General features: G+C 36.4%; 1 protein-coding gene across 4 annotated transcripts; it reads left to right on the forward strand.

Annotated features, from left to right (window-relative positions):
* Positions 1 to 1,813: 1,813 nt before the first annotated feature.
* On the forward strand, positions 1,814 to 21,260 carry LOC110372065 (thymosin beta). Of its 4 annotated transcripts, XM_021328588.3 has the most exons (6): positions 1,817 to 1,977; positions 17,748 to 17,904; positions 18,810 to 18,923; positions 19,207 to 19,320; positions 19,714 to 19,827; positions 20,297 to 21,260. In XM_021328588.3, exons 2-6 carry the CDS (start codon positions 17,763 to 17,765, stop codon positions 20,434 to 20,436), a joined length of 624 nt encoding a protein of 207 aa, XP_021184263.1. In that variant the 5' UTR covers positions 1,817 to 1,977; positions 17,748 to 17,762; the 3' UTR covers positions 20,437 to 21,260. The 4 variants fall into 4 exon arrangements, with proteins under 4 accessions (XP_021184280.1, XP_021184263.1, XP_021184272.1 ...); XM_021328605.3 differs by lacking the exon at positions 19,714 to 19,827 and having other exon boundaries at positions 1,814 to 1,977; XM_021328597.3 differs by lacking the exon at positions 18,810 to 18,923 and having other exon boundaries at positions 1,819 to 1,977.

Genomic DNA, 21,260 nt, shown 5'->3' on the forward strand with positions numbered 1-21,260 from the left:
CATTTTTAAATTCAAATAATTTTCTGAGGATTTCGAGAAAAATTAAGGTGTTTGATAAGGATAATAAGTTAATGGTGAGCTTTTCTCTAATCCATGACAAGGTGCGGATCAATCGCAGTATGATGAATCATCATACGATAATTATAATTACTGAAATCTTTTCTCTTTGTTTATACAAAGGAAGTGACTCTATTTTAATTAATACTATATTACTTCTGAGTACCCTCAAGGAATTTCCTTACCTATATTACAATTTCTAATAAGTATGTAGTTACCGTTGGCATTTGTAAGTATCATCATGTTAGGAATTCGAGATGTAAGGGATTACTTGATTAAGATATCTCGTTGAACGATGCGGTTAAACGCCGGGGAATGGGATAAAGATGGCCGGCCATAATGAATCAAGTCTAGACCAGCCCCATCGCCCACGGGTGCCATAATGACGTATTTCCTTTGCCGGAAGTGCGTCACATGGTGGTATGCCGCTAATGCCGTTTGCAGAATAATTATTGTAATTTAAATAAATAAGTAAATATTTTTTAATGTGTCCTTTGCGTGTTTTACTTATTTTTCATTTACTTAGGAATATTTGGAACCTCCAAATCTGTGAGTGTGCTCGGCGCATAAATTAGTAACGTCAGACAGAAGACAAAAATAATTTTGCCAAGAAAATCCAGTACAGTCGATGTCAGTCTTCATTCAAGTAATTGCGCTAGGCAATTTACCTGCAAAGGCACATCTGGCAAACGACGAATTAGCGGATATGGTCTAGGCGACTTGCATCTTATACCCTCAAACCTTTTTATATCAAGTCCGAGACTGCTAAAGTCCTTCCGATAAAAAAATCTGTAGATCCGGAGTGAAACCGAGCTTTGTAGCTAGCCTTCCTCACTTCCTCACTATTGTCTGTCTCATAATTACGCGCAAAAGGACACAGCTGACGCGAAGTGTGCAGAAAAAGTATGAAGTGAAATAAATTCTTCCCAAAATGAATCGGGTTCGAGTTCAGGACATTGAGAGTCATCTTTTAATTCGGTCCTCTGAATAAGTGAACTTAAAAAAAAAACTTAGTATTTAAGTAGCGAGCGGTACACACTTGACCTCCCCTCCCGCCCTCCATGGTGATGGATGATTCACGGCCAGCGGTGCAGTGAGGGAGCGGAAACATTTGAACTTGACAATTTTTCCACAGTTGTTGCAAGTAAATAAATGACTATTTGTTAATTCTTTGTTTTTAAAACACATCGTTTAGATTTTCAAAATGGTAACAGAGGTAACTTTAAGGTATCAAATTGAGGTTGCGAGCTAACCACCAACGAGAAAATCCTGTTCAAAATCCATGATAAAAAAATTACCACTCGGGAATTGAACCTAGATCCCAGTTCTCTGTTTATCAGTCGTGTTCCGTTTGACAAAACGAGGCCAGCAGTCACCTCTTTGTTATATTTTTCTTTGTTGATAATAATGAAATAAATACCTCAATTTTATACATATTTTCTAGTACGTGCGTAGGCATTTAATCAATAATTACAATAATAAAGAGTTTGCGATGTACTCATTGATTAAATTCCTAAGACGTAAAAATGTTTAATCTAGAGATCACATAAACAGAAGAATGTTAATTAAGTGTAAAGTAACAATAGAGGGATTTGCTTGTGGAATGGACGCACAAATCCTGCACAGTTTGATTAACTTAAAGGTAATTATTTACATTCAATCAATGATGTCATCAATGTACGCATATTTCCTTCATTATTTTGTTTTTAGAGCGGTAGGCTGATCGGCGTGAATCATCGCGAACACGTACAAGTAAAATATTATTATTGTAGCCGTGGCACCGCACCGCGAGGCGAGCCCGCCGCTCCACCCCCGAGTCGCACGCCCGCACACAACTTCTGTCTGTTCGCCTCAGTCGCATTTTGACGTCGCTACATAGTGCACGGAACGCCTTTCTTTCTCCACATCAAATAACACTTGGTGAGTTATAGTTTTAACCGGTTCTTTGCTATTACACTTTATAATCTCATTGTTTATATTATTCCGTTCATAAAACATATTCAACAATTCAAGTTCGCGTGCATTTTCTATGAATATCGAACCGTCCCGATGTCCCTCCCTCGGGAGCCGGCGATCGGATGTAGTGGCGGTGGTGTGTAGCGGCATCGCGGACTCATTGATCAGGAATTCCTTTTGAACATTTTGTCTGCTTATATGAATGTAATTGGAAATTATATTTGTTGATTAACGGAATTACTGTTTGTCAGTTGGAATGGGAGCGGTCGAGTGACTTCATTCTTTTATCATGCACAGTGGTTTATGAAGTTTTGCGTTGTGAATTTTTATTGTTCGATTACTTCCTAGTATTAAGTATTGATTAACTTCTAATGGATCTTTGTAAGGACTAATGTTAAAAAACCGTTGTACGTGTCGCTAAAATTAAATCATTTGATTTTCCTTCCTACCCACAATGGCTCATTAATTTGCTCCTGATTTCGCTCACAGATTTGCCTGTATATATTTCTATGTTTTAATAACGCTCAATTTTTCATGATGATATTTAATCTACAATTGTTTTGGGCGTTAATGAACCCACAACAAAGGTTTATTAATTAAAAAGTTTGGATGTTGCCACGGGGTGGTTTTCTACGGATAAAAACCGGCAAATTGCGCTAGCGGCTACTCATTACCGTCAGACTTTCTAGAGGGTGGGAAGAAAGTTTATGGAAACGGCCCAAAAATATTCTTGTTCGTACTAAACACGTAAACAATTTGTAGCATGTTGCAAAACAACCGGCTTTCTTACCGGGAAGTAATTCGTCAACAAAGTTTTTCGTACAAGTAGTTTATAAACTGAAAAAAACAAGAGAAAAGAACCGAATTAACAGTTCGGTTGTGGTTCGTTTAACATCATGCGATATTATGTTAATAAATACAATTAACTCGTCTCGCTGACTTAGTCGTGTGTCGTGTCGTTCAACTTTGGATTTTGAGAGGAGTATAAAGCTTAGAATTCGGGGATTAGAGATCAGCTTTAAAGATTACATTATTACGGTATTTTATCCGAGCCTAATTATGTTCTGTAATAAACTGCGAGTTCATTACATGTCGAAGCACTTGGTCGTCATTAATGCGGTTCGACCGTAAAGGCTTACAGTTTATGGTGGCCCTTAAGCTTAACAGTAGCCATTGACGGGTGTTAATGAACTCAAGTTTTGTATCAGCCGGCCGCTAAATATAGCAATCTGACTAATGCACAACACATGCTTGACATACCCAATAACCGTCCGTTGATGTTTTGAATAATAAATCATCCTTTGATATCAAATTCGAAGACTACGCTTTAAAAAATCATTTCGTTTAATTATTTTGATTTATAGTCCTCAATGTGACTCGCGTTATCAATATTGTTTACCTCGACCGCCATGTTGAAATGGCCGTTTAAGGATATTTTTTTTAAATCAAGGCAAACACATTTGGATGTATGTAGGTCCCAATTACAGACAAAAAGAGGAAAAACGCGGTAGTCATAAAGCACGGTGGATTGTTACAAAAGAGTTAACCGGTTCGTGTGAACGCTGGGACTTTCGCCGCTTTCACGCATCATAGAGTATTGAACGGTAATCATTGTCGAAATCTATAATTAGTACACACGCTACTTGCATACACGAAACGGTAATGTCAGATGCCATATGTAACATTGTTTAGTTGCGGTTTCTAACTGAATCCATTTAGGAATGCACCTAAATCAGGAATGCACTAACTTTGCAATAATATAGTATTTTTTCCTGTTTTTCTTTTAGTTAAGTATTAGTAATGTTTTCAAGCATATTGTGAATATCTGCAGTACCTACCGCCACTGCACGTAGACATTTCCTTACAGACGTAGGTAACCCTTTACATACACAAGTTCGATGCAAGTGCGTTGGTTTGTAATGAAATCTGTCCAGACAGGACACTGGCTCATGTGCGAAAGAGAAGGATATTCCCAGACTTGTTTGCTAGAAAGAGTGGGAATAACTTCCCGAATACGCGAATCGATTGCCCGGACGCGTCGCACCCCTATTGCCCTAACAGCTAGGGTTGTCTGCGAGGGAAGTAATCGAATTAGTACTCAATTGCGGAAGGAAAACTGAGGGAAACATTGTTCAAGTACTTGTTTTATTGTTGTCTCATTAGTTGTTAAGTTGAATGAAGAAGTCAGTCGATAAAGTACTTAAGAAGAAGAAAAGAGTCTTGGTTCACGCAATCGCAAACTTTAACAAGATTTCCCAGACGGCACGAATTTGAATTCCCTAAGAACCGTCGCATTATATGCCTAGATATTATAGGACATTGCTCCCATATTGCTCTTCAGGCGTAAAAAATAAAGTAGGTACCTAGTCCCCGAAATTTGGCGAGGGCGCCAACCCAACCATTCGGCCCCTAACAGTCGCATATACAACGAAGCCCTAGGTACCCTATGTCGGTTTATAGATCAATAAACGGCGTGGGGGACCGCATCGAAACGCTCAGCGAGTGCCCACTTAGGTAATAATAAAAAATAACGCAGTTTTCGCTCAAGGGAGGCGAATTTTCTCAGACAGCTAGCTAGCTTTCAGACTACTATGTATTTGTGAAGATGTTTAGTTAGATTAGTTTGAAGATTGCCCACATAATAGCACTTTTTCAAGTCAAATATTTTAACACTGTTACCCGGTACCCCCGAAATGCCCAGCCTACCCTATGTATAGTGTTGGATAGAAATGATGCGGTGATGAACAAACTTCCCGAACGAAAAATGAGCTGATATAATCTTCTAAACTCCTAATACGTCGTGTAAAAAAATGTAGGCGTTTTATTAAAATTAAGTATGTAATTCTCGCGCATGGTGACAAGCACGTCTCATTTTCATAATTAATTCTTTTCTGTACTTCAATTTACTTAATTAAATTATTTAGCTTTACAGCTTTTTTATTAGTAAGCTAATTAGGAACTGCTGTAGGTGATTTTAAATTAGTGCGGTGCATACCGAAAGATTTAGATCGTGTAAAAAATGTGGCGCATAGATATTACGCAGTGGCTTGCTCAGCCATCCGTGAATGCTTACACTTGAAAATGTCTTAATTGCCAATGTTGCTAGCTTGACGCTCCATAAAATTTGAGACGTATCTCTGATATATACGCTAGCTTAGACGGGGTCGATGACACCTCACGGTAATTCACACTGGATTTGAATTTAACACCACTTTTTTCTGATCTCAATTTTATTAATATTAATTAGACTTCTTAATGACGATGACTCTTAAATTTATTTAAAAATTATTCGAATGCAACAATTTAGATTTAGAAATTAAATATTTTTTGAATTAGCACTGCAATCGAAAACATGATACCGTTATATTTGAATAAATCATGAAATAAAATATTAGATAAACTTCTTTATCGCTTTCGGCAGTTTTTACATTTTACTAGTCTCAACGTGTTTCGTTATTACAAGCTTTTATTTAGATTTACTTTTAGATTCTAGCAACATTTATTTTGGCATTAGGCAAATATACGGTGATGGTGCCCTTGGCATAATAAGTTGAGGGGAACCGATCCGCCCTTGCCATGGCGAGGGTGACTAAACTATACCATTCCATAAATATACCAAACTACCATTAAACAGACAGTCGGCATTACAAAAAAATATATGACATCCCTTAATGTACTGTAGACATTTTAACGGTTTATGATAAAACATTAAATTGGATTTGTGATTTATGATCTTATTTTCACAACTTCATTTCCATAGACAGTTATAATTTTATATATTCCGCTCGTTAAGTTAACATGAGCAAAATACAAATTAACAAGCACTTCATTTCAATACAGTTATTAGCTGCTTGAAAACCATATCCGTCACTTTTCAAACATAAAATAAATACTTGAAGTCATCAATACTAATTGGATTTTACAAGCTTTCCCAACTTCTGAGCGTTGCGGCCCGCATCAGTGAAGTAATTAACGAGAAGAGTGCTTTAACAGCTTAAAATAATGACTGCTTCAAAGAAAATGGAAAGCTGAAGTTCTACTACATAGATAGTTTACGTTCTCCGCAGCAGTGAAACGGATACGGTTTATACTGAGAGATCGATTGACAGACGAGATTTCAATTTCAAGATGGCGTATCGTTAATCAATCTAGTCGATTCAATAGCTTAAATTGTCGCCGACATTCCACTACAAAAATATGTTTGTACAGATGGCAAAGACTTAACTTGTTATTTATGGAATGATCTTGAAATAGTATCTTGTTTTCATGATATATTTCTGTTTACACCAGATGCATCTACACGAAACTTGTTTAGTTTGTGTTCGGGATGTGAACTGGGATATGAGCCATCATTTCATTGAACAGTAACTTTCTGAAACGATGCAAATGTCAGAGGTGACATTGCAATGATAATTCCTGACGCAAACATTTGGGGGAAGGTCTAAAAATATCCAGCAGTAGTGAGCGGAGGCCGACATTGTTAGTAATTCAGTAACAATTGGTAACTTAACTTGTAGTGCCTAGTGCCGTAGTACTACCGCAGGACTGGTTTTCGTTTATTATCTGCGTGCAACGTGGAATACCTTGGCATACACACTTATAAATGAAAGTATAGCGAGTGGTAAAGGATCCGCTGTGACTCACGACTCGTCCAACAATGCCCGCCGAGACAATGGTCTATATCGATTGTTTGACTCGACCATGCTGAGGAAATGTTCGTAATTGAATTACATAATCGGATAACTCACAAATTTTGTTAGATTGTCATTTTAATTCGGTAAAAGCACAAAAGACTTCTTAGTTGCCATAGTCTGGACAAAATTTGGTAAAAAGTTACTTCGAATCTTAAAAATAATGGCCACTGAAGTCTCAGTAACACGTGCAGTACACGGCAACATTTTAATTGGAAAATAACAATGTTAGGAGAACGGTCGTTAGTTTTATTAGTGATTAAATTAAACCGTAAAACAAGAAGATCTGGTAAATTAATTATGATAAGACTTGACATGGATACTATGTTAACTCTAGAACATGATACTGCATAATCAGTTACTGATTCCGGACTTGACTGTTTGCTCTAGAAGGAGTTATTAATACGAGCCGGGATAGGTCCGCAATTGAAACTTGAACTAAACGGGACCTAAGATTGATGTTCCGAAGTGACGCAGCAATATCTCGTGGTAGCCCGTTACTAATCCCGTTTGTAAGATATACTGAGGTTGTAAGTGCTCATTGATTAGAACCTATTGGACAGCTTCCTTTTCTCTGACTTGTATCTACATTCTGTTCACACATTTCCTAAAGATTGTCAAAAGATTTGGAAAGTTTTGGAATGACTCGGTCGAAATAAACAAATAAGAGACGGAAGGGTTGACTCATACGATACGAATAAAGATAAATACAGGAAATCCTATACGAATCATTATCTGTGGATCAAAATATGTGGTCATCGTGGAATTTTATCCAGAAGTCCAGATTACACAGTAAGATAGAGATTGATTGACAGTTAAGCTCCGTAAACCTTGTAACGTGGTACAATGATTGCCCGAATTTTGTTTAACCAAGTCAAAGCATACTGAATTTAAAACAATCGATGATCTTTCAAGGTCTCTGATTGATCATTGATTGTTTGGACTTCCAGATATTCAGAAACAGCTGGAAAATAGAGTTAAATAGTTCCAGAGATAGGCACGTTACAGTTGCTTTCTCTTGTTTGTTTTGATGCACCAATATTTAGAACAACGAACTGAGTTGGCGGGAGTGTATTATTGTCGATGATTACAGAGTACGCTACACCGGAGATTAGCAAGCGGAGAGTGATATTAATCCGTCTTGTTTACCCGTTTCTATTGAGAACAACGGATTCGTTACCACCAAGATTTCCATCGATTTACATATAATCTCTAAAAAGGTGCCATCTTTTTTTTGCCGAAGTTACAATATTCCCAGTTCGAATTTTTAATTAAAAAAATCGATATTTTACAGGGTACATCGTCATGCCATACTATGTATGAACGACATTGAAAAATGGCAAAAAATAGTTGCTTACAAGCTTTATTTTGCTCTAGTTACTTATGACTGTACTATTCCAGGAATTTAGAATACATTTAGGTCAAAGACCTATGGAACGGAGATATCTTTGCATTTTTTACAAGTGAAGCGAGTCGTGTATTTGAAAATCGTGAATGTTTGCCGTTTACATTCCAACACTGTTATTACTAAGCAATAATAACATTTTATCGATCTTCCATGTAAATTCATTTTTATTTGTTCAACATGTTTTAAATAATAATTGAACTGATGAGCAACAAATTCCATGACCAATAACAATACCTATTGTGCCATGTTTTCCTGTACTACTTGGTGTTTTGTCGTTGTAATTTTACAGTTCCATAGTCTGTCACTGTCTCCCCTTAATAGGGAGTAATTTACATATTTTCCTTTAGTTGATTTGGTAAAAAGGTTATTGAGGAAGGACTCCGTTTTCATGCATTTAACGCAAACCAGATAAATGTTACCATGCTGAGGCACTGCTTTATCGAAGTTCACGATTATGTTATTTTCCGTTTGTAATACAAAACATCCCAACATCATGACGCCACAAACTCGAAGCTACTGAGATAAAAACGTAGAATCGTAGCCAGCACGCTTGATTACGCTCCCTTTGAACATTTTACCCTTTAAAGGGATTCCTGATACTGGTAAGTGGCACGGGTACATCAATTTGCTGTTTTATGACTCGGGAGTGCCGTAAAATGTTTAGTTTTAACCCTCTACAGATTTGCATGAGCACAGTGCCAACTGACGCACATCTGGAAGGATATTTGTGGAAAGAGACGAATTTGTTCGCGTCAAATGTGCAGATTTTGGCTAGGTGGCATTAGTTCACCGGTATTAGAATTTATATTCACAAATTCCTCACTATTTTCGTGTCTATTCTGAAGACCCATAATCCCATGTTCATCTGTAGCATCAGTCCAATATTACCTACTTATCTGCTCTGCCTATCGTACAGGAAATACCTATAAGTTATGCACACAGATAATAATAATTAGTAATCAACATTGTTTGTTGTCGCCCTTTGTGTAATTATCTGAACTGCATTAATCATTTTGATAAACTATCGAAATAGGTACGTAGACGTAATATTGCCATAGGACATAGGACACCTGCAGCTCATAATTTATGAGACGCATTAAATCTATCATTTTCTATTCCGCATATATTAACGCCCTGTCGCCCTGTTGTAATTATGACATATTTTCTCGCACCTAGCCAAGACGAAGTTCCTTCAATGAATTCCATTACAAGAATTATTTCGATCAAAACATTTGGACAAATTTTACCTGACAGTATTTACATTAACCATGTTCGTGTGTTAAAAAAAAGCAAAGTTGCCCCGTCTGATGGAAGCTAGCGACTGACATTCGCCAGACTGTAATTCGATACCAAAACATATTTGTGGAGGCATTGAGCAAATAAAGACACATTCAGTAGATTGCTTATTTGCTCCGCTCTGAGAAAACGTATAAATTGAGCACTGTATTTGAAGGGGAAACTCCAAGAAACTGAATAGACAAGAGACTATTATAGTTTTATAGACAATGCTGCTTTCAAAATTTCCAGAGGATGGTCGTGGAGCTAATAATATGCATTTACAACTTTTGCTGCTTGTAAAAGCAAAACGTGACAATAAACAACAAAATACTTTGCCTCAATAGAACGTCTTGCCATATCTAATCATGGAATTCAGTCGACCTGATTCTCATACAGTTTGTGACCTTAAGTGGAAAGTGACGAGTGCACCATGTATGGACGTCCTAGCCCCAAGGTTGGCGGCTGTGCACTGCAGATGTCACGACTCTTGCTTCCAAGTCACTCGTCGTATTAATAGCGGCAAGGTCGAACCGTGGCTTCGGATTTGCAGTCTAGATTCTAGATAATCCTTATTTGACAAATGCATATCGATTACATTGGAAGCTCAACTATTTGATTGAAGGCTGAATTAGAACTCACTTATTATCAGATTTTGAGATGCAAATTCAAAAGTCATGTCTCCTTTATCTGCTAATGCTTTATTGGTGTGGGTAACTGTTTCTCCTACGGTTTCTTTCTTTATTAGACACGATATTATTGCTTTATAGTATTCTTAGATACTCTTTTAACATTTTATAATGATTGAATTAAATCGTTCACTTCTTTTTATTGACTTTTAAAACCGATTAGATTCAAATCACCGATGTTAATTCCATTCCCTCATTAGTATTCTCGTCAGTAAGTCGTTTCTAATTAGTCTCGACGGAGCATCTATCTTTTCCTGTCCAAGCAAAAGGGAAGCAAGATTTAGTTACCATCCGCGAAACATTTACTTATAAGACTTCGATTGGCTCGGAAGAACTTTCTTGTGGGTTTCCGTATGTTGAATAAAATGCGGTTGCTATTAGAATTACTTAAGACCTCATTTCCCCGGAAGCTTTTTCCATTGCTATCGTAAAAAGATTATGTTAATTGGCGATGCTTAATCATAGTTTCTCGAACTTAATTATAGCTTCGGTGCTGTTTGTGGTGTTGGTAGTACCACCATTGCAAACATATTAAGTAGCAGTTGTAAATCATCAGAAACGGTAGGTACGTGTCGAGGCCAGCGATCTGCTTACGGTGAAATTTTAATAACTTTAAACTTTCTACGGTGTCGGCTTCGCAGACGTGCATCGCATGACTCACCCGGTTCACTGTACGCTCCCCCACCAAAATACGGCAGACGCAGCCATTAAGCCGCTATTGATTCCCCAAATGTTGGCGAATTTGCTCTGCTCTGCTCTCTTACTCAATCGATACTGGTTTTGCATAACAATGAGTGCATGCGAATTCGTCATCAACATTCAAGAGCAATTAAAAACATTTCAAAATGGAATACATTGTTGTTACATAAAATAACACAGATAAAGAAATATCATTCGTGGCGTGAGAAACAGAACCCTAAAATAACAAAGTTATCTTAATAATAACTCGTTGTAGTTTTTTAGATTACGAGTGATTAAAACGCAACGTTTCGGCTGACATTTTGAAACTTCTGACCATATGGTGCGCATGCGTTGTATTTTTTATGGCGCCAAGAATTACGAGTTGTTTTACGTACCCGTTCTTGCAGGTTCTGTACCTTATATGGTTTTGGAAAGGCGCCATGACACGCCACGCACCGTTAAGCTGGCTTAATCTAAAGGTACAATAGAACACTGATTTTATTTCGTCGGGTGACGAGACAGATGGTCAAACATAAGATTGTATGTGACAACCATTGTTGGAACAAAGTATGGTGATATCTTTTTAAGGCCCATTGTGTTTTTTCTGTGTCGATGTCGTTAGGCATGGCCGTGACTCACATCCTTTCCGATACGAAGGAGAAATGTTAGTACTTACTTATTTCTAAATGGTTAAGTCACTTAAGTCGCGTGAATCAATTATGACGCATTCTATAGGTAGCCACACACATCGACACGACCGCGACACATTAAAAACTTAAGACACAAATCGCTAAGGTGTCGTGGCCAGAATGACCTCATCTTGTTTTCGGGTAGCAATGAGTAAGTTGTAAAGTATTTTATGATATTTTAATATAGGTACTTTCTGTTGGTGACTACTACCTATGACTAGTTGGCGATACTCGGATGATCCATTTTACAGGCACTAAAGAAGAATTAAGTGCAATTTCAGCTGTCTAAAAATTTGAAGAAGAACAGATTTATCATGTGTTTCTGCAAAACGTTGAGCGGCAATTTTCTCAGTAGTTTAATTAGAAGCAACATGCTCTGATTAGCGGAGCAAGGCGCGTGCGGTACGCTCGGTAACTAGATATGTGCGGGACGTATTTATGAAAACTAACACCTAGCCGCAAAACCAATACACTGCTACTCATTTATCTAACGCTGTAACTACTATTACTGCAGTACTTAAGCAATTAAACGATATTGTTCAGAGTGGATGCAACGATGAAAGGGCAACCCTCTTGAGGCGATCTTTCATCGCTTCGCAAAGCCTCAAATATCTACTTGTTGCGAAATTGAATTGGACCCATGACATTTCTGATTAGAACCCCCGAGGGTGAAGTTGAATGTAAAGAGGAACCGTCACTAATTACTTAATGTTAGGGTTCCCTTTCCTAATTAGTTCGTAAACAAGTAGTTTATCTAAATGGAGTGAACTATCTACGTTAGTAACTCAACTAATGTGTTGTATTTTTCTTACTACGACTAAACCAGTGGAAACTAACTGTTATATTTATTTATTTATTTATTTATTGCAAAAATGTATACAGTTACAGAAATACATCCTTATCCTAGGTATACATTACCCTGTTAGGGCGCAGCAAATTAACTTAAAACTATCTCAACACAACATATATATACTGTTTAATTCTTCTTACATCTAAAAGGACAATAATTATAGTTATTTATTTACATTACAATTGTGACTTAATAATTAAATACATACATAAATATGTATATATATATATTACATTTGTGTATAATAAGTTAACATTGTTATTAATTTCTTAATTATTATATCGACTATTTATTGCACAGTGTCTATAGGAACAATATAATACTGTTTCGTTGTTTTATTAATTATACTATTTATCACTTTAAGTCTCTATCTTCTAGGTATTCCTGTACACTATAGTAGCATTTTTTAATCAGTAATAACTTAAGTCTAGCTTTGAATATACCTAAGGTTTCGGTGGAACGGATACTTTCAGGTAACTTATTATAAATTTGAATGCTTCGGTATTCTGGGCTATTTTTAAACATTTGTAATCTAGGTATAGGTAAAATTAATTTATTTTTGCGTCGCTCGTTTTTCGAAGTTGAACATTTTATATTTTCTTAACAAAAATGGCTATTTCTAATATATATATTGATGGCAATGTTAGTATTTTATTGTTTATAAAGTGGGGTTTACAGCTATCTGTTGGTTTTATGTGAAATATTATTCGGATAAGTTTCTTCTGGGCTATAAATAGATCTTTGGCATCTACACTGTGCCCCCACATGATCACACCATAGCGTAGCCATGCGTAGGCATACGCGTAGTAGGCAGTGAGAGCACACTCGGCTTTTGTGTTAGTTTTGAGAACACCAAGTCCGTATGAAAATTGTGATAATTTTGTTTATACGCGTGATTATATTTTTTAAGATTGATTGCTCGTAAACAATTCAGTTCTATCGTCACTTGCTAGATCAACAGTATTAATTTATTATCTATCAAAGCGAGCATCCAGTTGTTTATCCATCGTAAACTTCCTTTACTGCAATTTTATGTAATAAAACTGTATGTACCTACTGGTGCATCCGACGCTTCAGTAACGACTTATCGGGTTGCGAAAACCCGACAGCCATGAGCCACGGAGAACCAACAACTGGATTATTGAGGTTAATTGATAAATATTGCAGCATTTTTAATTTAAATTGAGGTTTTTAATTGTGTTTACCTTAACTCACATTTATTTCAAGATGAAAAATTGTATTCTTGCGACCTCTTTCTTTCTCTTATTATGTAATTAAGTTAGTACCAAGTTGGAGACCGCAATGAGCGTTGAAACTTTTTGCATTAGGTACTGAAGCTTGCCGCTGTGTAGAAATAGAATTACCTACTTACTTTGGAAGTTTATTACTGGCCATTTCTTGTTGAGATTCTACCGCCTGTAATAGGGTTTGCGTAAATTGTATAAGCTACGCAATCTTTTAACTGCTGATTTGGAGTTCCTATAGGCTACAATACTTCACCTACCTGGAAATGTTGTCTGCCAAATATCACTACCACAACTGCCGCTGCCGTTGCCAGCTTCCAAAATATCCGTGCCAAAACCTTTTTTGCCCTTCTAGTGGTCTGCAACCCCAGCTCATTGCCAAAATTTTGTTTTCGCAGCTATGGAACAGAAAAACACAACAATTTTAAGAGCTAAATAGCGCCATAAAATTTCGGAGGCTCATAAAACTGAAATGATCCGTTATCGTTTACCTACATTATTCTGATACAAAAGTCCTCCTACACAAGCACGTGCTTCGAGAATTCCGCAAAGAATCACCGTGTGAACACGTTGTCTGAACATCTTGGATATTATAGCAGTTTATTGTTTCTTTACTGCCAACATATTGTTTATCCTTACCCTCGTCTTCGCAAAACAACCCAAACTAAATCTTCAAAGGATTTCTTTGGGAAGATACGAAACTTTTTTCCACCTTTTTCCACACGACAGTGTCGTAACTAAGTTTGTTCTTGTTACTAAGGGATTTTTTGGGGAACTTTTATAAACAGAAGTCACGGATCACAAATGGAATGGGATTACCCACTATGTACCTACTTTATTTATATTTGGTTCTTAGCTAAGTTTACCAATTCCCATAAATGAGTCCATTAAATCGATTCAATACATAAATCTGTTTAAATGAGGCGTTTTAGGGAAAATTACAATACATAACAATAACCAATTTACAGTACACGGTCATGGATTCTTGTTTGACAAGATGGCCATAATTTCTAAGCAGTATTTCTGTCGATAGGTCCAATAGCAAACTTAATATTGACACCTTTACCTGTGTCCCACAATTCGCAATCGCTTGGTGTTATCATGGCGCTATACACCACCCTAACATGTTTCACAGGTTTCGTATTTATCAATACACAGGTAAAACCGGACTACAGGTACATGGTGGACTCGTGACGAAATATTCGTAATTTCATCTCGATGGAACTCTTATAAACTTTTGATAGTCTTAACTTTTGGATTTTGATCGAATGAAAATGATTTAATAGTTATTTGTTATACAAGAGTGCAAAGTTGCTTTTTAACCGCGTGCTCAAAAGAGCACAAGGTGAAAAATCTTTGCACTCGAGTGCAACACGTAACTTTTTATCCCACCTCATCGAGGAAATTACTAAATGCAATAAAACAAAATGGCGCGCACATATGAGTATCAAATCAAAAAGAAGTGCCTATTAAAGTTCATTTATTTGATAACTCAGTTTAAAAATGAAACGAGGTTAAAAATCTATGTAAAAACAATAATAAAAATTACTTAATTAATTGAATAATTATTTTAAGCAGTATTTTATTTGTTTAATATGTATTTGTTTGAAAAGTTTTATCAAGATTGTCACAAATGGAGTATTGCACACGATGTTCTAAATTCAAATCACTTTGCCGCTCTAGAGGATAAAAACGGCTTTTGCGCTCAGATATCAAAGGGTAAAACTACTCTTTCCGAGATGGTGGGATGAAAAAGTCTTTTGTTAGCCAAAATCTGTTTGATTCTGTCATGGTGTACCACAAGGAAACGTTTTGGGCCTCACGAATACAATATATACGTAATGGTGATGAAAACACTTTCTGTCAAAGTGAGTCAATCTTATTCCAGACTAGACGGAACACGAATCTACAACTACATATAAAATGCCTGAACTAAGCGACTAAGTATTGATCTGACATATTATGCTTTCAAAGCAAGAAATAACGAAATGCGTCATACGATTATTTACTTATTGAGGACAATCATATAAAAACTTAGGCCTACACATTTCATGGCGCTTAGTAATCTCAAAGTAGGTCGAAAACTGTATGAATAATAAAACGAAAAGGCTATATGAATAATACGTAGCTATTCAAACGAGACGAGTCAACGTTAACTTGCAGCCATAATGACTTAAACACAATAAACAATTAAATAACTCGTTAAACAAATAGCGGCCAATGACCTTTTCCCTCGATTGCTAAACATGTTAAACTGGTCGGCATTATGTCAATCAACGATATCTTAGTCAAATTGTGGCAAACTGTATGTTCTGTTCATTATAATGACGTTTCTGGATCATTCTATCAGAGGACTCGTTTCAAACAATAGACTTTATCCTCGTGTTGTTGTTATTACTCAGTTTATTAATAGATTCGTTTGAGAATGTTTTGATTAATTATTACCTGTTTAAAATATTTTGCATTCCTTTACGATAATTTATGCATTTATTATAACATAGTGTGTGGTATGTTTCTGATTCGCTTTCCCGTGAAATACTTTCTTCTTTTCACTTTAATTAATCATTTGTAAACCGTAATCAGGCTTAATCACTATCAATAACGGTTAAATTAAAATTCAGGTCATCTCTATAAGTCACGTAGTTGAAAAGATTTTGCCAAATGTTGGATAAGGCTGAGTAATCTTAGAGACCATTGATAAAAAGATGTAGGTAAAATATTGTGACAATGCTCCCCTATGATTATGTACCCCGAACAAACATCCTTTTGAAACAAAAGATTGTTTCCCTGTCCACAGGATGTATTCTGGTTTAGTATACACGCCGAGTTGCCGCCAACAATGACCCCACGTTTTTAATATGCGTCGAGCGTTAGCTTCCATCGCGGCCATGCATCACTCATAGCCATTGGGAATAAAGCCTGCTTGCTGGAAAAAAAACATACAATCTGTATTGTTTATCTGTATTCGCGTGATGAAAAGAAAAAAAAAAATATTTGATTTTAATAATTTTGTTCGGGTTTGAATGCATTTTGAATTGTATTAAAAAAAACATTACACTTTCTCCTGTAGCGAGCCCGTAGAACAATTGAATGATTCTAAGTATGAAATAAGTACTACGAAATAATAAATTTACGTACTCAGATCAACATGAGTCAGTTGAGCATCCTAAAGAAAGTTTTGACAAACAAAAAATAGAACAGCACTGGACCGCAGTGTTTGTTTGCTTCTTACATTACATGTGGGCGAATACATAAACAGTTAACTCACCAACAATGGCCGTGGTACGCATAATATGCTTGTTAAACTGCCGTTAGTTCACTCTGCAAGCGTTTTGTAATTGAAGAGGTCGCGGAAACCGTGACGGGAGGCGGTTAATCCCATGATACTTTGATGAGATGGGAATAATTAATTATAAGCTGCAACTCTGTGATTTGAATCAACAATTTTGGGAAATAACCGAAATTAGGTAGATTTTTCAAAGACCGAAATTATTTGTTATTTGTCTGCAAAGACACCTCTTCCTTATTTTGAAGTCGGTTAATAAAGAAATACCTTATGAATTTTAGCAAGGCGTTTCTTTATCATATAAACAAAAAGACAGTAAACAAAACATTGTCAATTAGGCGTACCTAATCTTAAGCGGTTGTTTAGTAAACATGTTCTATCTAACGCCAGCTATCATCGTCTACCCATTAGAACAAGCGATATGTGAAAGCCGCACCATGGAATGTAACTTTTAACATTCTTTTACGTCGTTATATGCGTTTCTTTGCTTTTACTCACTTGTAGCGTTTTTGTCGGTAGAATTGCCTACTTATTGCCATATTGATCGCAGAATCGATTAGAGTTTTAACAAAGAAATAATGTAAGTGTACTCATGAGTCAGTCATTAGACTTTTATCTGGTTTAGTCATAAATGACGTCTTGCTGTTTCTTCAGAATTACCTACTACATGAAAGTGTAACTCCGATTGTTGTATTCAAACCAATAGAAACTTAGGAAGACTTATTTTCGAAATTTGATCGTACCACCTTTTAGTCATGTTTTCTGAAAACTAATCAAGTAGGTAGTTTATCAAAGTAGATCGTCCTTATAAAGAGGCTACGTAGGTGTGGAAAGGCCAGTCACACTACCAATCTTAATTTCATCATATTTTTGTTGTATTACGGATCACGGAACTAAAAGTAGCTTCTCTCCATTTTCCAGATAAAACCACATAAAATGGCGTGCTCAGTAGATGCCCCCTCCCTCAAGGACCTGCCCAAGGTAGCCACCGACCTCAAGAGTCAGCTGGAGGGCTTCAACCAGAGCTGTCTCCGTGACGTCGACACCAACGAGAAGATCGTGCTGCCATCTGCAGAAGGTATGTTCTAGAAAATTTAGAGGACGAGAATATTCTGTAGTTCCACGTGGAATAACAGGAACTTCTAGGCAAAATGGACCTTTTGTCATAAGCAAGATTCTTGCAGTTTCAGAAATATACGTCAGGAGAAGCCTCGAATCCCAAAGTTTTTTTTTTATATCAATGAAGAGACTTGTCTTGATACAGCCTGAAAATTGCTACCAGAATCGCGATGCGATGAATTTTTATTCCAACTTTTAGTTTTAAAGTCAACTAAGGTGATAAGCAGCAATTTGTCCAGAACCTAATAATCGACTTAGGTGTCTAAGTAAGCGGCTAGTTACTTAAATTATTAGGTGTTCGGAGTTAGCGTTGGTTCATAATTCAATTAGCAGTTCCTAACTCCACTTGGGCCAACAGTTTGACTTGCTTACATAACTAGTAACTTGGAATCCAATTTGTTTTGTGATAAAACGCGCCAACGCATAGACACAACTTTCTTTTTCCTTCGGATATCTCTATCATCTTATTCTGTCGTAATTCTTATGGACTTGCGTATTTATCTAGATATAATCAACATGATCGGGTATTATAAGAATAACAGTTCCGGACGATCATTTTCTAACAATTATTATGTACCTATCTGGTGAAAGTACTTACCTCTTTACCTAAGTTATAGTTTATTTTCGTTTCTATAGGTAGGTTACCGAGGCGTCTAGGTTCTTATCCTAAACATCATCAAGATAAGGTATATTAGTAGCCTAATCTACATCGATCAGCAATTCAACTTATCTAAAATCCACAACAAACAAGTAAAGGCGTTTATCTGGAAGCCTAAGCACACAATATTGACGCTTCGATTGAAAACAAACATTCCATGAGCAGTCGATAACAGAATAACAAAGAAAATTTCAATTTCACAACAGACGTAGCGCGAGAAAAGCAACACAACGCGCTACTTCAAGGCGTTGAACAATTTCAGACATCCTCACTCAGAAAAACGGAGACGGTGGAAAAAATCGTGCTACCGAATGCACTAGGTATATCACCGGGTGGAATGCCGCGCCACTAATAAATAATAGCGAGCCGCAATACGCCTGTGAGACGTGGCTGCTTTTGCTCATCGCATTCCTTCTAATTTTAACTGGGGAACTAAACCAGGGGACGATGCTAATATGTATTTTTCGACTCATTGCAGTTATTGTTGTTATCCTAACTTATATCACTAAAATAATAACGCGCATGTTTTTAGCCGTTTGTGAGAGTGCTCCAAATATTTCAAATTTCGAATTTTATTTTTAACATTTTGTCTGTGGTTTACAGATGTTGCCACTGAAAAAACTCAGAAGTCCCTGTTCGATGGCATTGAAAAGTTCGATGCTACCAGGTTGAAGCACACAGAAACACAGGAAAAGAACCCACTTCCTGACAAAGATGGTATGTTTTCTTTTGTATTTCTTCCGAGCACAAGCACCCTGATTACGCATGTATATCTGCAATATATTGTAAATTACATATTATTTATAATTTTCATTAAACCTTATGCGCTTAAGAGTGGCGATAAGATGTATCCTTATTTTAAATAATTACATGCAATTTTAATGACTCAACAAGTTAAGACTCATTCATTAGCTTATCAATGTTTTTGCAACTATGTATTTACGGCTGACACGCTTTTAATTCCAAGCATATCGTGTCCGAGTCAATTAGCATGTAAATGTTGCCTTTCTATGAATGACTGTGTTACAAGTTACGAACGACACATTCAATGCTTATATTATTTACTTGTATTTATTGTGTTTTTGCCTTGCACGATTTGCTTTGCATCAGTTGTTGCCGCGGAGAAACAGCATCAGAACCTTTTGGAGGGCGTTGAACACTTTGACAAGAGTCAGATGAAGCACACGACGACGGAAGAAAAGAACCCATTACCGCCTATTGAAGGTTTATTTTTACTGCTTTATAATTTGCGCCTTATGATTTAAGTTATTTATTTTCTATTCCCACTAAATACTCAGAAGTTCCGCCTGGTAATTTTATTTGCCTCTTATTTTGCCTTTGCGTGGTTTTATTTATTATCTGCACGCTTACTTTCTTCTTATGAACAGGATGAAGAAAAGAAAATCGAGTTGTGGAAATTGGGAATGAGGGTTCGATTCCTGCCCCCCTAACTGTATAACTCCTTAGTCAGTTATACCTGCAAGATGATTTTTTTCAAAATAAAATATCTTTGTCACCTTTTTGGTAGTTGTCTCAATATTTGACTAAATTGGTAAATGTTTTAAATGTTTCATTATGTTATGAATATAAACAGTCTTATATTCCCAGATAGGCAAACAATGTTTCCAAGTTTTCCAGACATCTACAAAATTATAGTTCAAGTCAAATTCTAACGTATTGTTTTCACTCACAGCTATCGAGGCCGAGAAGGAAAAGAACAAGTTCTTGAACGGCATCGAGAACTTCGACCCTACCAAGTTGAAGCACACTGAGACTTGCGAGAAGAACCCTCTGCCTACCAAGGACGTCATCGAGCAGGAGAAGACTGCCTGAATATCCTCATTAAATAACCACCCGCAACTATATCTCGCTAGTATCGCCCGTATTTTAAACTCGATATAAGTCATAGGCCCGTTTGCGCTGTCCGTTTTAACAACGTCTTTATTTTTATCGAACGACAGACCTACTTCAAGGTTCGACCATTTAGAATGGACTTTGTGAACTGGTCCTTATCATTAGTTTATAGGAACCAAATTTTCTATGTCACTTTTTAACGGTATTTAATAAGCGTATTTTACGAGCATTTTATAATTTAATTTATATTGAAGGGAATAATTAAGTATGAATGTCCAGTACTGATTTATTTAAGTCGGGAGCACACTGCACTCCAAGTATCTATTGTTTAATTCAGTGTTCTTCTGTGCTTGTGTTTTCTATAAGTTGAGGTATTGTTAAGTACTCATGAGAATTATACATCCCCGCGTGTGTGATGCTCTGGTCAATAAATTAGGAGTGTAGTTACCAAATCTCATTTGGGTCTAAATTAATTTTTAACTTTATTTCTGCGTTGATATAGTATTTTTCCATTGTATTGACTTAGAAATATGGTAAGAATCATCGAATGTAGTAGTACTGTAACAATATTTACTTGCTCAACCATATTATGGTATAAAGTATTCGGTCTGAAACAAAAAGTAAAGCAATAGTTTGTCTAAGCAATGATGTGAACAGTCATAATTTTTATATTGTCATATACAATCATAGTCAAACATTTTTCCATTTTTATAATAATGCTGTCGATGCCAATAAACCATTTTTACCGGAATTTTGTATGTTTTACAGACGGTGCTTTTTTATAAATATAGATATAAAAAATG

The sequence above is a fragment of the Helicoverpa armigera genome, chromosome 7 (genome assembly GCF_030705265.1).
Source record: "Helicoverpa armigera isolate CAAS_96S chromosome 7, ASM3070526v1, whole genome shotgun sequence".
NCBI classification, from domain to species: Eukaryota; Metazoa; Arthropoda; class Insecta; order Lepidoptera; family Noctuidae; genus Helicoverpa; species Helicoverpa armigera.

Bases quoted from the DNA above. Each gene is read 5' to 3' on its own strand.
- LOC110372065 (XM_021328588.3), top strand. From the start codon at position 17,763: ATGGCGTGCTCAGTAGATGCCCCCTCCCTCAAGGACCTGCCCAAGGTA. The intron at 17,905-18,809 runs GTATGTTCTAGA...ATTTCACAACAG, and splicing joins CGTGCTGCCATCTGCAGAAG to ACGTAGCGCGAGAAAAGCAA. The intron at 19,828-20,296 runs GTTTATTTTTAC...TTTCACTCACAG, and splicing joins CCCATTACCGCCTATTGAAG to CTATCGAGGCCGAGAAGGAA.